Here is a 17,474-nt window from a genome sequence, read left to right as displayed (position 1 = left end):
ATGTTATATTTGAGATCTTTGTTATATGAAATGTGATACTATATGTACTGAAAACTATTTCAATAAACTCAAAGTTGAAAAAAAAGAATAAAGAATAAATGATTTATTAAGTCCTATTGGCAATGGTTCACTTTATGTATTACTAGCAGCGCACCAATTCATTTGTACTATTTGTATTGGTTTTGTCATGCACTAAAGATGGCCGCCCAGCTCTCCATTTCCGGGCACGTGACATGTTGTGAGGCTCCCGCTGCGGCGGTTGCCGTGGTAACGCAGCAGGAACTCTGCTGCCCAATCAGATTATTGCTTCCGTATCCCGCCCGTCGCTAGGCAACGCCGAAAGGAAAACAACAATTCCTTGTCATTCCCCCCCCCTCTCCGGCCCAGGCCCCGCCCCCCTGTCACCGCCTGCCCCGCCCTCGCCGCTCTTGTCTGATTGGCCAAGCCTCGTCTTGCGCGCGCGCGTTCTGGCATGGTCCTCGCGACCGGTTTCCAGCAAGGCCCGTTCCGCGCGAGAGAGGACAGGAGGGCGCGCGTGCGCGCGGAATAACGGTCCGAACGGTCACAACGGTCCGAACCCGACGCCCCTCACACGCCCGCGAGCGTTTGCGCGCGGGAATGGCGGCCGCTGGCGGGCCCGGGGAGGGAGGCGCGGCCCGGAGGTGGGCCCTGGGGCTGAGGCTGCTGTACCGCTGTGTCCGGGGACCCCGCTTATACCGCGTGTACCGGGAAAACGGCCGGGAAACGCTCAGGAGAGGCCGAGGGGGGGCAGGAGGCGGAGGAGGAGGAGGCGGCGGCGAAGGGGGGGAGCCTGCGGCGTCATGGGTGAGAGATGGAGATATGACCAGACACACACACAGACACACACACACACACACACACAGACACACACACAGACACACACACTATATACTATACACACACACACTATACTATACACAATATATATACTATACACACTATACAATACATACCACTATTATACAGACTACACTATACAATATACACTATTATACACACCACTATACTCACACTACACTATACACACCACTATACACACCACTATACACTATACACACCACTATACTCACACTACACTATACACTATACACACCACTATACACACCACTATACACTATACACACCACTATACTCACACTACACTATACACACCACTATACACTATACACACCACTATACTCACACTACACTATACACACCACTATACACTATACACACCACTATACACAACACTATACTCACACTACACTATACACACCACTATACACTATACACACCACTATACACAACACTATACACTATACACACCACTATACTCACACTACACTATACACTATACACACCACTATACACACCACTATACTCACACTACACTATACACACCACTATACACTATACACACCACTATACACAACACTATACACTATACACACCACTATACTCACACTACACTATACACTATACACACCACTATACACACCACTATACACTATACACTATACACACCACTATACACACCACTATACACTATACACACCACTATACACTATACACACTACACTCACACACACTCACTGTGTACATACATACAGTATATGGGTGAGGTGTGTGTGTGTGTGTGTGTGTGTGTATATATATATATATATATATAACGTCAGCGCTTGTTGATGTATTTCAACAAAATACCCTAAAGTGATCTGATTACAATCCGCGTGCGGTGTGAGACTGCGGCCGTGCAGCCTTTGCCCGGGCGCAGGCAGTGACGTCCCCCGCGAGTGCGGCTGGGTTCTCCGTCCATGGTAGACACAGCATGGGGGGGGGGAGAGCGTCACGGAGCTGGTTCGCCCTCATTGGTCTACGGGCGCGATCTCTGCCTTAGGCAATGTGATTGCGGTCTGCGCGGTCTGCGGCTGTACGGACCCGCCCTTAGTGTAGAAATCACACAAGTGTGTCAGAAACATGGCACCGTGAACCATAAACAAAAGTGTATGTGCATACTGTATATATATTGTTAGACAAACCTATACATTTGCACGCCCCGGTGCGAGTGAATTTAACATCGTGGCGAGCTCCTTCCAGCACACGTGTGGTACTAGGTGGCGAGTAGATTTTTTGATGATTTGTCGACCACTGTGTATGTATATATATATATGAGGCAAAAAGTGACACTGTGTGCTCATTTGCATGTCATTTCCCAGAATCCCTTGCTGCAGTGGAAGTGCTGTATGCTGGGTGATAATGGGGAAAGGCGGGGTTGCAGACCTGCCTAAGACATGCGAATGAGCATACAGCTATATTTGCATATATATATATATATATATATATCTATCTCTATAGCAAATGAACCAGCCCAAAGACCAGTAAGGAGTAATCCAAAATAAACTGTTTTAATACTTACTGGTCTTTGGGCTGGTTCATTTGCTGTGTGGATTTCTATGGGATTAGCAACTGCCTTTTGCCCTACATCAGTGTGCTGACTGTTTATTTATCTCATATATATTAGCAATTCAAATATTAATAACTGAATACAGTGATGATTATTAAAATGCCCATAAAGTCCATATACGGGGGGAAAATAAGGATATACGGTGCAGTGACGGATCCGCAGCTTCTGGGCGGATGAGACATCTATTGGGGGGGGGGGGGGGGAGAGGCGCGCGCCACGTGCCACGCAGCAGAAATCTGTGTGACATCAAAAGTCTGAAATGGCGCACGCACAGGTGTAGCTTGAAAATGTGCCTTAGGCCCGGGCCATAGAGGGGGGGAGCCGTGCTGCACCGCGCGGACGCTGAGGCTCGCCTGCAGAAGCTGGCCGATTTCATGCCCATACAGGCGAGCCAGCGTCCGCGATCGGAGGTGGGGGGAGACTCCCTCAGTCAGCGCACCCGCACTGCAGACAGGCGGCGCGCTGACAGACACAGTCCGCGATATGCGGTCTGTAGGGAGCGGGAGGGGGAGGGAGGGGGGCGGGATCTGGTCGTGGTGCCGTACACACACACACACACACACACACACACACACACACACACACACACACACACACACACACACACACACACACACACACACACACACACACACACACACACACACACACACACACACACACACACACACACACACACACACACACACACACACACACACACACACACACACACACACACACACACACACACACACACACACACACATACACACACACACACATATACACACACATACATACTCACGCACTTTAATAACCCGCAGCTCCTTCCCTGCTCCCCGCCCATGGCGCCTCCCATCTAGCTAGTTCCCTCCCCTCCTACCCATTGGCTGACTCGCGTACCATGTGACGCGTCGCCGCACGGGAACACAATTCTCCGGTATCCCCTGCTGGCTGACGCGTCACAGTACGTAGTCAGTTGGCAGTGAGGAGGGACCGGATCGTGAGGCTACAATGTAATGGCGAGTAGCGCTCACACGGCCGCCCGCGCCGCCGGGCGCAGCGGGTCCCAGCCCTAAGGCTGCGAATATACAGCCGGACTGCAGGGCGCGCGCATATCTGTGACGTCGCAGAGCGCCGAGTGCACAAGCGCACACTACTGCGCGCGGCTGCAGTCGGAAACCTGTCTCTCGATTGGACGGCCGCGTCACACGGCAGTCGCAACCAGAAAACACGTTTTGAAGACGCTTCAGCTGTCGCCCGCATTGCAGTAGCGAGCGGGGAGACGGTCGCGTTTGGTATATGCCGTTTTCACGTTGTTGTTACACTTGTTTTTGCGCCGCGCGGTGACGCTACGGGCGACCACACGGGCGCTTTTGTGTATAATCGTAGCCTTAGAAATGCATTATCTCAACAGGATAGTACTCATCTGGGGCTTCTCACACAGGAGAGGGACACACACACACACACACACACACACACCGTATATGGGAGCAGGGCCATATGGTATAGGACGTCCTAAATGTGATCCTTTCTCCGCAGGAATCGTTCTACCAGCCGCGGGGGCTGGAGAAGCACACAGACAGCGTCCTGGCGTGGGTATGTGTCCCTCCCCCCACCCCCGGGGGGGCCGAGAGTCGCGTGCCCGGCACTGCCACCTTATATCATTAGAGATTGTGAGATGCGATAGGAAGCCAGGAGAGGGATTTCATGAGGGGAGACGCTGAGACAGATCTAGGAAAGAGTAGAGTGATTCTGGCAGCAGCGTTAAGGATAGATTGTAGGGGAGACAGGTGAGAGGCAGGAAGGCCGGACAGCAGGAGGTTACAGTAATCAAGACGGGAGAGAATGAGGGCCTGAGTCACAGTTTTAGCAGTCGAGCAACAGAGGAAAGGGCGTATCTTTGTGATATTGCGGAGGAAAAAGCGACAGGTTTTAGCTACATTGTGAATGTGAGGGAGGAGTCACGTGTGACCCCCAGGCCGCGTGCGTGTGATACTGAGCGAGTGCTGCCGGCAGCAATATAAGACTGTACATATTACCTGCGCTCCTCCCTTTAGAAGGAGGAAAAAGGATGCGGCTGGTAAAAGGATTGGCCGTACATGTATGGGATACAGAGAACAGATCCTGCGCTCCGACCAATTAATATACTAGTGACATGTTTACATTCAGACCCCACAGTGACACAGACAGAAGGGAGCTATGAGTCTGTCCCTCCCCCCGCAGGGTGACACAGTGACACAGACAGAAGGGAGCTATGAGCCTGTCCCTCCCCCCCGCAGGGTGACACAGTGACACAGACAGAAGGGAGCTATGTGTCTGTCCCTCCCCCCGCAGGGTGACACAGTGACACAGACAGAAGGGAGCTATGAGTCTGTCCCTCCCCCCCGCAGGGTGACACAGTGACACAGACAGAAGGGAGCTATGAGTCTGTCCCTCCCCCCACAGGGTGACACAGTGACACAGACAGAAGGGAGCTATGAGTCTGTCCCTCCCCCCGCAGGGTGACACAGTGACACAGACAGAAGGGAGCTATGAGTCTGTCCCTCCCCCACAGGGTGACACAGTGACACAGACAGAAGGGAGCTATGTGTCTGTCCCTCCCCCCGCAGGGTGACACAGTGACACAGACAGAAGGGAGCTATGAGTCTGTCCTTCCCCCCGCAGGGTGACACAGTGACACAGACAGAAGGGAGCTATGAGTCTGTCCCTCCCCCGCAGGGTGACACAGTGACACAGACAGAAGGGAGCTATGAGTCTGTCCCTCCCCCCGCAGGGTGACACAGTGACACAGACAGAAGGGAGCTATGAGTCTGTCCCTCCCACCGCAGGGTGTCACAGTGACACAGACAGAAGGGGGCTATGAGTCTGTCCCTCCCCCGCAGGGTGACACAGTGACACAGACAGAAGGGAGCTGTGAGTCTGTCCCTCCCCCCGCAGGGTGACACAGTGACACAGACAGAAGGGAGCTATGAGTCTGTCCCTCCCCCGCAGGGTGACACAGACAGAAGGGAGCTATGAGTCTGTCCCTCCCCCCGCAGGGTGACACAGTGACACATACAGAAGGGAGCTATGAGCCTGTCCCTCCCCCCGCAGGGTGACACAGTGACACAGACAGAAGGGAGCTATGAGCCTGTCCCTCCCCCCCGCAGGGTGACACAGTGACACAGACAGAAGGGAGCTATGTGTCTGTCCCTCCCCCCGCAGGGTGACACAGTGACACAGACAGAAGGGAGCTATGAGTCTGTCCCTCCCCCCGCAGGGTGACACAGTGACACAGACAGAAGGGAGCTATGAGTCTGTCCCTCCCCCGCAGGGTGACACAGTGACACAGACAGAAGGGAGCTATGAGTCTGTCCCTCCCCCGCAGGGTGACACAGTGACACAGACAGAAGGGAGCTATGAGTCTGTCCCTCCCCCGCAGGGTGACACAGTGACACAGACAGAAGGGAGCTATGAGTCTGTCCCTCCCCCCGCAGGGTGACCCAGTGACACAGACAGAAGGGAGCTATGAGTCTGTCCTTCCCCCCGCAGGGTGACACAGTGACACAGACAGAAGGGAGCTATGAGTCTGTCCCTCCCCCGCAGGGTGACACAGTGACACAGACAGAAGGGAGCTATGAGTCTGTCCCTCCCCCGCAGGGTGACACAGTGACACAGACAGAAGGGAGCTATGAGTCTGTCCCTCCCCCCGCAGGGTGACCCAGTGACACAGACAGAAGGGAGCTATGAGCCTGTCCCTCCCCCCGCAGGGTGACACAGTGACACAGATAGAAGGGAGCTATGAGTCTGTCCCTCCCCCGCAGGGTGACACAGTGACACAGACAGAAGGGAGCTATGAGTCTGTCCCTCCCACCGCAGGGTGTCACAGTGACACAGACAGAAGGGGGCTATGAGTCTGTCCCTCCCCCGCAGGGTGACACAGTGACACAGACAGAAGGGAGCTGTGAGTCTGTCCCTCCCCCCGCAGGGTGACACAGTGACACAGACAGAAGGGAGCTATGAGTCTGTCCCTCCCCCCGCAGGGTGACACAGTGACACAGACAGAAGGGAGCTATGAGTCTGTCCCTCCCCCCGCAGGGTGACACAGACAGAAGGGAGCTATGAGTCTGTCCCTCCCCCCGCAGGGTGACACAGTGACACATACAGAAGGGAGCTATGAGCCTGTCCCTCCCCCCGCAGGGTGACACAGTGACACAGACAGAAGGGAGCTATGAGTCTGTCCCCCCCCCCCCGCAGGGTGACACAGTGACACAGACAGAAGGGAGCTATGAGACTGTCCCTCCCCCCGCAGGGTGACACAGTGACACAGACAGAAGGGAGCTATGAGTCTGTCCCTCCCCCGCAGGGTGACACAGTGACACAGACAGAAGGGAGCTATGAGTCTGTCCCTCCCCCCGCAGGGTGACACAGTGACACAGACAGAAGGGAGCTATGAGCCTGTCCCTCCCCCCGCAGGGTGACACAGTGACACAGACAGAAGGGAGCTATGAGTCTGTCCCTCCCCCCGCAGGGTGACACAGTGACACAGACAGAAGGGAGCTATGAGTCTGTCCCTCCCCCCGCAGGGTGACACAGTGACACAGACAGAAGGGAGCTATGAGTCTGTCCCTCCCCCGCAGGGTGACACAGTGACACAGACAGAAGGGAGCTATGAGTCTGTCCCTCCCCCCGCAGGGTGACACAGTGACACAGACAGAAGGGAGCTATGAGTCTGTCCTTCCCCCCGCAGGGTGACACAGTGACACAGACAGAAGGGAGCTATGAGTCTGTCCCTCCCCCCGCAGGGTGACACAGTGACACAGACAGAAGGGAGCTATGAGTCTGTCCCTCCCCCGCAGGGTGACACAGTGACACAGACAGAAGGGAGCTATGAGTCTGTCCCTCCCCCCACAGGGTGACACAGTGACACAGACAGAAGGGAGCTATGAGTCTGTCCCTCCCCCGCAGGGTGACACAGTGACACAGACAGAAGGGAGCTACTGTATGAGTCTGTCCCTCCCCCGCAGGGTGACACAGTGACACAGACAGAAGGGAGCTATGAGTCTGTCCCTCCCCCCGCAGGGTGACACAGTGACACAGACAGAAGGGAGCTATGAGTCTGTCCCTCCCCCCGCAGGGTGACACAGTGACACAGACAGAAGGGAGCTATGAGTCTGTCCCTCCCCCCACAGGGTGACACAGTGACACAGACAGAAGGGAGCTATGAGTCTGTCCCTCCCCCGCAGGGTGACACAGTGACACAGACAGAAGGGAGCTATGTGTCTGTCCCTCCCCCCGCAGAGTGACACAGTGACACAGACAGAAGGGAGCTATGAGTCTGTCCCTCCCCCGCAGGGTGACACAGTGACACAGACAGAAGGGAGCTATGAGTCTGTCCCTCCCCCCGCAGGGTGACACAGTGACACAGACAGAAGGGAGCTATGAGTCTGTCCCTCCCCCGCAGAGTGACACAGTGACACAGACAGAAGGGAGCTATGAGACTGTCCCTCCCCCGCAGGGTGACACAGTGACACAGACAGAAGGGAGCTATGTGTCTGTCCCTCCCCCCGCAGGGTGACACAGTGACACAGACAGAAGGGAGCTATGTGTCTGTCCCTCCCCCCGCAGGGTGACACAGTGACACAGACAGAAGGGAGCTATGAGTCTGTCCCCCCCCCGCAGGGTGACACAGTGACACAGACAGAAGGGAGCTATGAGTCTGTCCCTCCCCCCGCAGGGTGACACAGTGACACAGACAGAAGGGAGCTATGAGTCTGTCCCTCCCCCCGCAGGGTGACACAGTGACACAGACAGAAGGGAGCTATGAGTCTGTCCCTCCCCCCGCAGGGTGACACAGTGACACAGACAGAAGGGGGGTATGAGTCTGTCCCTCCCCCCACAGGGTGACACAGTGACACAGACAGAAGGGAGCTATGAGTCTGTCCCTCCCCCGCAGGGTGACACAGTGACACAGACAGAAGGGAGCTATGAGACTGTCCCTCCCCCCGCAGGGTGACACAGAGACACAGACAGAAGGGAGCAATGAGCCTGTCCCTCCCCCCGCAGAGTGACACAGACAGAAGGGAGCTATGAGTCTGTCCCTCCCCCCGCAGGGTGACACAGTGACACAGACAGAAGGGAGCTATGAGTCTGTCCCTCCCCCCGCAGGGTGACACAGTGACACAGACAGAAGGGAGCTATGAGTCTGTCCCTCCCCCCGCAGGGTGACACAGTGACACAGACAGAAGGGAGCTATGAGTCTGTCCCTCCCCCGCAGGGTGACACAGTGACACAGACAGAAGGGAGCTATGAGTCTGTCCCTCCCCCCGCAGGGTGACACAGTGACACAGACAGAAGGGAGCTATGAGTCTGTCCCTCCCCCCGCAGGGTGACACAGTGACACAGACAGAAGGGAGCTATGAGTCTGTCCCTCCCCCGCAGGGTGACACAGTGACACAGACAGAAGGGAGCTATGAGTCTATCCCTCCCCCTGCAGGGTGATACAGTGACACATACAGGAGGGAGCTATGAGTCTGCCCCTCCCCCCGCAGGGTGACACAGTGACACAGACAGAAGGGAGCTATGAGCCTATCCCTCCCACGCAGGGTGACACAGTGACACAGACAGAAGGGAGCTATGAGTCTGTCCCTCCCCCGCAGCGTGACACAGTGACACAGACAGAAGGGAGCTATGAGTCTGTCCCTCCCCCGCAGGGTGACACAGTGACACAGACAGAAGGGAGCTATGAGTCTGTCCCTCCCCCGCAGGGTGACACAGTGACACAGACAGAAGGGAGCTATGAGTCTGTCCCTCCCCCCGCAGGGTGACACAGCAACACAGACAGAAGGGAGCTATGAGACTGTCCCTCCCCCGCAGGGTAACAGAGTGACACAGACAGAAGGGAGCTATGAGTCTGTCCCTCCCCCCGCAGGGTGACACAGTGACACAGACAGAAGGGAGCTATGAGTCTGTCCCTCCCCCCGCAGGGTGACACAGTGACACAGACAGAAGGGAGCTATGAGTCTGTCCCTCCCCCCGCAGGGTGACACAGTGACACAGACAGAAGGGAGCTATGAGTCTGTCCCTCCCCCGCAGGGTGACACAGTGACACAGACAGAAGGGAGCTATGAGTCTGTCCCCCCCCCCCGCAGGGTGACACAGTGACAGACAGAAGGGAGCTATGAGTCTGTCCCTCCCCCCGCAGGGTGACACTGTGACACAGACAGAAGGGAGCTATGAGCCTGTCCCTCCCCCCGCAGGGTGACACAGTGACACAGACAGAAGGGAGCTATGAGTCTGTCCCTCCCCCGCAGGGTGACACAGTGACACAGACAGAAGGGAGCTATGTGTCTGTCCCTCCCCCCGCAGGGTGACACAGTGACAGACAGAAGGGAGCTATGAGTCTGTCCCTCCCTCCGCAGGGTGACACAGTGACACAGACAGAAGGGAGCTATGAGTCTGTCCCTCCCCCCGCAGGGTGACACAGTGACACAGACAGAAGGGAGCTATGAGCCTGTCCCTCCCCCCCGCAGGGTGACACAGTGACACAGACAGAAGGGAGCTATGAGTCTGTCCCTCCCCCGCAGGGTGACACAGTGACAGACAGAAGGGAGCTATGAGTCTGTCCCTCCCCCCGCAGGGTGACACTGTGACACAGACAGAAGGGAGCTATGAGCCTGTCCCTCCCCCCGCAGGGTGACACTGTGACACAGACAGAAGGGAGCTATGAGTCTGTCCCTCCCCTGCAGGGTGACACAGTGACACAGACAGAAGGGAGCTATGAGTCTGTCCCTCCCCCCGCAGGGTGACACTGTGACACAGACAGAAGGGAGCTATGAGACTGTCCCTCCCCTGCAGGGTGACACAGTGACACAGACAGAAGGGAGCTATGAGTCTGTCCCTCCCCCGCAGGGAGACACAGTGACACAGACAGAAGGGAGCTATGAGCCTGTCCCTCCCCCCGCAGAGTGACACAGACAGAAGGGAGCTATGAGACTGTCCCTCCCCTGCAGGGTGACACAGTGACACAGACAGAAGGGAGCTATGAGTCTGTCCCTCCCCCGCAGTGTGACACAGTGACACAGACAGAAGGGAGCTGTGAGTCTGTCCCTCCCCCCGCAGGGTGACACAGTGACACAGACAGAAGGGAGCTATGAGTATGTCCCTCCCCCCGCAGGGTGACACAGTGACATAGACAGAAGGGAGCTATGAGTCTGTCCCTCCCCCGCAGGGTGACACAGACAGAAGGGAGCTATGAGTCTGTCCCTCCCCCCGCAGGGTGACACAGTGACACAGACAGAAGGGAGCTATGAGCCTGTCCCTCCCCCCGCAGGGTGACACAGTGACACAGACAGAAGGGAGCTATGAGTCTGTCCCTCCCCCCGCAGGGTGACACTGTGACACAGACAGAAGGGAGCTATGAGTCTGTCCCTCCCCAGCAGGGTGACACAGTGACACAGACAGAAGGGAGCTATGAGTCTGTCCCTCCCCCGCAGGGTGACACAGACAGAAGGGAGCTATGAGTCTGTCCCTCCCCCCGCAGGGTGACACAGTGACACCGACAGAAGGGAGCTATGAGTCTGTCCCTCCCCCGCAGGGTGACACAGACAGAAGGGAGCTATGAGTCTGGCCCTCCCCCGCAGGGTGACACAGTGACACAGACAGAAGGGAGCTATGAGTCTGTCCCTCCCCCCGCAGGGTGACACAGTGACACAGACAGAAGGGAGCTATGAGTCTGTCCCCCCCCCCCCGCAGGGTGACACTGTGACACAGACAGAAGGGAGCTATGAGTCTGTCCCTCCCCCCGCAGGGTGACACAGTGACACAGACAGAAGGGAGCTATGAGTCTGTCCCTCCCCCGCAGGGTGACACAGTGACACAGACAGAAGGGAGCTATGAGACTGTCCCTCCCCCGCAGGGTGACACAGTGACAGACAGAAGGGAGCTATGAGTCTGTCCCTCCCCCGCAGGGTGACACAGTGACAGACAGAAGGGAGCTATGAGTCTGTCCCTCCCCCCGCAGGGTGACACTGTGACACAGACAGAAGGGAGCTATGAGTCTGTCCCTCCCCTGCAGGGTGACACAGTGACACAGACAGAAGGGAGCTATGAGTCTGTCCCTCCCCCCGCAGGGTGACACAGTGACACAGACAGAAGGGAGCTATGAGTCTGTCCCTCCCCCGCAGGGTGACACAGTGACACAGACAGAAGGGAGCTATGAGTCTGTCCCTCCCCTGCAGGGTGACATAGTGACACAGACAGAAGGGAGCTATGAGTCTGTCCCTCCCCCCGCAGGGTGACACAGTGACACAAACAGAAGGGAGCTATGAGTCTGTCCCTCCCCCCGCAGGGTGACACAGTGACACAGACAGAAGGGAGCTATGAGTCTGTCCCTCCCCCCGCAGGGTGACACAGTGACACAAACAGAAGGGAGCTATGAGTCTGTCCCTCCCCCACAGGGTGACACAGAGACACAGACAGAAGGGAGCTATGAGTCTGTCCCTCCCCCGCAGGGTGACACAGTGACACAGACAGAAGGGAGCTATGAGACTGTCCCTCCCCCGCAGGGTGACACAGTGACAGACAGAAGGGAGCTATGAGTCTGTCCCTCCCCCGCAGGGTGACACAGTGACAGACAGAAGGGAGCTATGAGTCTGTCCCTCCCCCCGCAGGGTGACACTGTGACACAGACAGAAGGGAGCTATGAGTCTGTCCCTCCCCTGCAGGGTGACACAGTGACACAGACAGAAGGGAGCTATGAGTCTGTCCCTCCCCCCGCAGGGTGACACAGTGACACAGACAGAAGGGAGCTATGAGTCTGTCCCTCCCCCGCAGGGTGACACAGTGACAGACAGAAGGGAGCTATGAGTCTGTCCCTCCCCCCGCAGGGTGACACAGTGACACAGACAGAAGGGAGCTATGAGTCTGTCCCTCCCCCCGCAGGGTGACACAGTGACACAGACAGAAGGGAGCTATGAGTCTGTCCCTCCCCCCGCAGGGTGACACAGTGACACAGACAGAAGGGAGCTATGAGTCTGTCCCTCCCCCCGCAGGGTGACACAGTGACACAGACAGAAGGGAGCTATGAGTCTGTCCCTCCCCCCGCAGGGTGACACAGTGACACAGACAGAAGGGAGCTATGAGTCTGTCCCTCCCCCGCAGGGTGACACAGTGACAGACAGAAGGGAGCTATGAGTCTGTCCCTCCCCTGCAGGGTGACACAGTGACACAGACAGAAGGGAGCTATGAGTCTGTCCCTCCCCCCGCAGGGTGACACAGTGACACAGACAGAAGGGAGCTATGAGTCTGTCCCTCCCCCCGCAGGGTGACACAGACAGAAGGGAGCTATGAGTCTGTCCCTCCCCCGCAGGGTGACACAGTGACAGACAGAAGGGAGCTATGAGTCTGTCCCTCCCCCCGCAGGGTGACACTGTGACACAGACAGAAGGGAGCTATGAGCCTGTCCCTCCCCCCGCAGGGTGACACTGTGACACAGACAGAAGGGAGCTATGAGTCTGTCCCTCCCCTGCAGGGTGACACAGTGACACAGACAGAAGGGAGCTATGAGTCTGTCCCTCCCCCCGCAGAGTGACACAGTGACACAGACAGAAGGGAGCTATGAGTCTGTCCCTCCCCCCGCAGGGTGACACAGTGACACAGACAGAAGGGAGCTATGAGTCTGTCCCTCCCCCCGCAGGGTGACACAGTGACACAGACAGAAGGGAGCTATGAGTCTGTCCCTCCCCAGCAGGGTGACACAGTGACACAGACAGAAGGGAGCTATGAGTCTGTCCCTCCCCCCGCAGGGTGTCACAGTGACACAGACAGAAGGGAGCTATGAGTCTGTCCCTCCCCCCGCAGGGTGACACAGTGACACAGACAGAAGGGAGCTATGAGTCTGTCCCTCCCCCGCAGGGTGACGCAGTGACACAGACAGAAGGGAGCTATGAGTCTGTCCCTCCCCCCGCAGGGTGACACAGTGACACAGACAGAAGGGAGCTATGAGTCTGTCCCTCCCCTGCAGGGTGACACAGTGACACAGACAGAAGGGAGCTATGAGTCTGTCCCTCCCCCCGCATGGTGACACAGCGACACAGACAGAAGGGAGCTATGAGTCTGTCCCTCCCCCGCAGGGTGACACAGTGACACAGACAGAAGGGAGCTATGAGTCTGTCCCTCCCCCCGCAGGGTGACACAGTGACACAGACAGAAGGGAGCTATGAGTCTGTCCCTCCCCCCGCAGGGTGACACAGTGACACAGACAGAAGGGAGCTATGAGACTGTCCCTCCCCCGCAGGGTGTCACAGTGACACAGACAGAAGGGAGCTATGAGACTGTCCCTCCCCCGCAGGGTGACACAGTGACACAGACAGAAGGGAGCTATGAGTCTGTCCCTCCCCTGCAGGGTGACACAGTGACACAGACAGAAGGGAGCTATGAGTCTGTCCCTCCCCCCGCATGGTGACACAGCGACACAGACAGAAGGGAGCTATGAGTCTGTCCCTCCCCCCGCAGGATGACACAGTGACACAGACAGAAGGGAGCTATGAGTCTATCCCTCCCCCCGCAGGGTGACACAGTGACACAGACAGAAGGGAGCTATGAGTCTGTCCCTCCCCCGCAGGGTGACACAGACAGAAGGGAGCTATGAGTCTGTCCCTCCCCCCGCAGGGTGACACAGTGACACAGACAGAAGGGAGCTATGAGACTGTCCCTCCCCCGCAGGGTGACACAGACAGAAGGGAGCTATGAGTCTGGCCCTCCCCCGCAGGGTGACACAGTGACACAGACAGAAGGGAGCTATGAGTCTGTCCCTCCCCCCGCAGGGTGACACAGTGACACAGACAGAAGGGAGCTATGAGTCTGTCCCTCCCCCCGCAGGGTGACACAGTGACACAGACAGAAGGGAGCTATGAGTCTGTCCCTCCCCCCGCAGGGTGATACAGTGACACAGACAGAAGGGAGCTATGTGTCTGTCCCTCCCCCCGCAGGGTGACACAGTGACACAGACAGAAGGGAGCTATGAGCCTGTCCCTCCCCCGCAGGGTGACACAGTGACACAGACAGAAGTGAGCTATGAGTCTGTCCCTCCCCCCGCAGGGTGACACAGTGACACAGACAGAAGGGAGCTATGAGTCTGTCCCCCCCCCCGCAGGGTGACACTGTGACACAGACAGAAGGGAGCTATGAGTCTATCCCTCCCCTGCAGGGTGACACAGTGACACAGACAGAAGGGAGCTATGAGTCTGTCCCTCCCCCGCAGGGTGACACAGACAGAAGGGAGCTATGAGTCTGTCCCTCCCCCCGCAGGGTGACACAGTGACACAGACAGAAGGGAGCTATGAGTCTGTCCCTCCCCAGCAGGGTGACACAGTGACACAGACAGAAGGGAGCTATGAGTCTGTCCCTCCCCCCCGCAGGGTGACACAGACAGAAGGGAGTATGAGTCTGTCCCTCCCCTGCAGGGTGACACTGTGACACAGACAGAAGGGAGCTATGAGTCTGTCCCTCCCCTGCAGGGTGACACAGTGACACAGACAGAAGGGAGCTATGAGTCTGTCCCTCCCCTGCAGGGTGACACTGTGACACAGACAGAAGGGAGCTATGAGTCTGTCCCTCCCCTGCAGGGTGACACAGTGACACAGACAGAAGGGAGTATGAGTCTGTCCCTCCCCCCGCAAGGTGACACTGTGACACAGACAGAAGGGAGCTATGAGTCTGTCCCTCCCCTGCAGGGTGACACAGTGACACAGACAGAAGGAAGCTATGAGTCTGTCCCTCCCCCCGCAGAGTGACACAGTGACACAGACAGAAGGGAGCTATGAGACTGTCCCTCCCCTGCAGGGTGACACAGTGACACAGACAGAAGGGAGCTATGAGCCTGTCCCTCCCCCGCAGGGTGACACAGACAGAAGGGAGCTATGAGTCTGTCCCTCCCCCCCGCAGGGTGACACAGTGACACAGACAGAAGGGAGCTATGAGTCTGTCCCTCCCCCCGCAGGGTGACACAGTGACACAGACAGAAGGGAGCTATGAGTCTGTCCCTCCCCCGCAGGGTGACACAGACAGAAGGGAGCTATGAGTCTGTCCCTCCCCCCGCAGGGTGACACAGTGACACCGACAGAAGGGAGCTATGAGTCTGTCCCTCCCCCGCAGGGTGACACAGACAGAAGGGAGCTATGAGTCTGGCCCTCCCCCGCAGGGTGACACAGTGACACAGACAGAAGGGAGCTATGAGTCTGTCCCTCCCCCGCAGGGTGACACAGACAGAAGGGAGCTATGAGTCTGGCCCTCCCCCGCAGGGTGACACAGTGACACAGACAGAAGGGAGCTATGAGTCTGTCCCTCCCCCCGCAGGGTGACACAGTGACACAGACAGAAGGGAGCTATGAGTCTGTCCCTCCCCCCGCAGGGTGACACAGTGACAGACAAGGGAGCTATGAGTCTGTCCCTCCCCCCGCAGGGTGACACAGTGACACAGACAGAAGGGAGCTATGAGTCTGTCCCTCCCCCCGCAGGGTGACACAGTGACACAGACAGAAGGGAGCTATGAGTCTGTCCCTCCCCCGCAGGGTGACAGTGTGACACAGACAGAAGGGAGCTATGAGTCTGTCCCTCCCCCCGCAGGGTGACAGTGTGACACAGACTGAAGGGAGCTATGAGTCTGTCCCTCCCCCCGCAGGGTGACAGTGTGACACAGACAGAAGGGAGCTATGAGTCTGTCCCTCCCCCGCAGGGTGACACAGTGACACAGACAGAAGGGAGCTATGAGTGTGTCCCTCCCCCGCAGGGTGACACAGTGACACAGACAGAAGGGAGCTATGAGTCTGTCCCTCCCCCCGCACGGGGGAAACAGTGACACAGACAGAAGGGAGCTATGAGTCTGTCCCTCCCCCCGCAGGGTGACACAGACAGAAGGGAGCTATGAGTCTGTCCCTCCCCCGCAGGGTGACACAGTGACACAGACAGAAGGGAGCTATGAGTCTGTCCCCCCCCCCGCAGGGTGACACAGTGACACAGACAGAAGGGAGCTATGAGTCTGTCCCTCCCCCCGCAGGGTGACACAGTGACACAGACAGAAGGGAGCTATGAGTCTGTCCCTCCCCCGCAGGGTGACACAGTGACACAGACAGAAGGGAGCTATGAGTCTGTCCCTCCCCCCGCAGGGTGACACAGTGACACAGACAGAAGGGAGCTATGAGTCTGTCCCTCCCCCCGCAGGGTGATACAGTGACACAGACAGAAGGGAGCTATGAGCCTGTCCCTCCCCCGCAGGGTGACACAGTGACACAGACAGAAGGGAGCTATGAGTCTGTCCCTCCCCCGCAGGGTGACACAGACAGAAGGGAGTATGAGTCTGTCCCTCCCCCCGCAGGGTGACACTGTGACACAGACAGAAGGGAGCTATGAGTCTGTCCCTCCCCTGCAGGGTGACACAGTGACACAGACAGAAGGAAGCTATGAGTCTGTCCCTCCCCCCGCAGAGTGACACAGTGACACAGACAGAAGGGAGCTATGAGACTGTCCCTCCCCTGCAGGGTGACACAGTGACACAGACAGAAGGGAGCTATGAGCCTGTCCCTCCCCCGCAGGGTGACACAGACAGAAGGGAGCTATGAGTCTGTCCCTCCCCCCCGCAGGGTGACACAGTGACACAGACAGAAGGGAGCTATGAGTCTGTCCCTCCCCCCGCAGGGTGACACAGTGACACAGACAGAAGGGAGCTATGAGTCTGTCCCTCCTCCGCAGGGTGACACAGACAGAAGGGAGCTATGAGTCTGTCCCTCCCCCCGCAGGGTGACACAGTGACACCGACAGAAGGGAGCTATGAGTCTGTCCCTCCCCCGCAGGGTGACACAGACAGAAGGGAGCTATGAGTCTGGCCCTCCCCCGCAGGGTGACACAGTGACACAGACAGAAGGGAGCTATGAGTCTGTCCCTCCCCCGCAGGGTGACACAGACAGAAGGGAGCTATGAGTCTGGCCCTCCCCCGCAGGGTGACACAGTGACACAGACAGAAGGGAGCTATGAGTCTGTCCCTCCC

The 17,474-nt window shown here is 57.5% G+C and overlaps 1 protein-coding gene across 1 annotated transcript in view; it reads left to right on the top strand.

Moving 5' to 3' along the window:
- The first annotated feature begins 426 nt into the window (after positions 1-426).
- ABHD16A (abhydrolase domain containing 16A, phospholipase) overlaps positions 427-17,474 on the top strand; it is a 33,442-nt gene continuing 16,394 nt past the window's right edge. Inside the window, exons 1-2 of the mRNA XM_075581439.1 lie at positions 427-825; positions 3,992-4,048. Coding sequence (XP_075437554.1) covers positions 619-825; positions 3,992-4,048 — 264 coding nt within the window. The 5' untranslated portion in view covers positions 427-618. The remainder of the gene's footprint in view (positions 826-3,991; positions 4,049-17,474) is intronic.

This window comes from Ascaphus truei, unplaced genomic scaffold, assembly GCF_040206685.1.
Source record: "Ascaphus truei isolate aAscTru1 unplaced genomic scaffold, aAscTru1.hap1 HAP1_SCAFFOLD_1317, whole genome shotgun sequence".
NCBI classification, from domain to species: Eukaryota; Metazoa; Chordata; class Amphibia; order Anura; family Ascaphidae; genus Ascaphus; species Ascaphus truei.
Note: the sequence above shows the minus strand (reverse complement) of the source record. Positions and strands in the feature narration are given on the sequence as shown.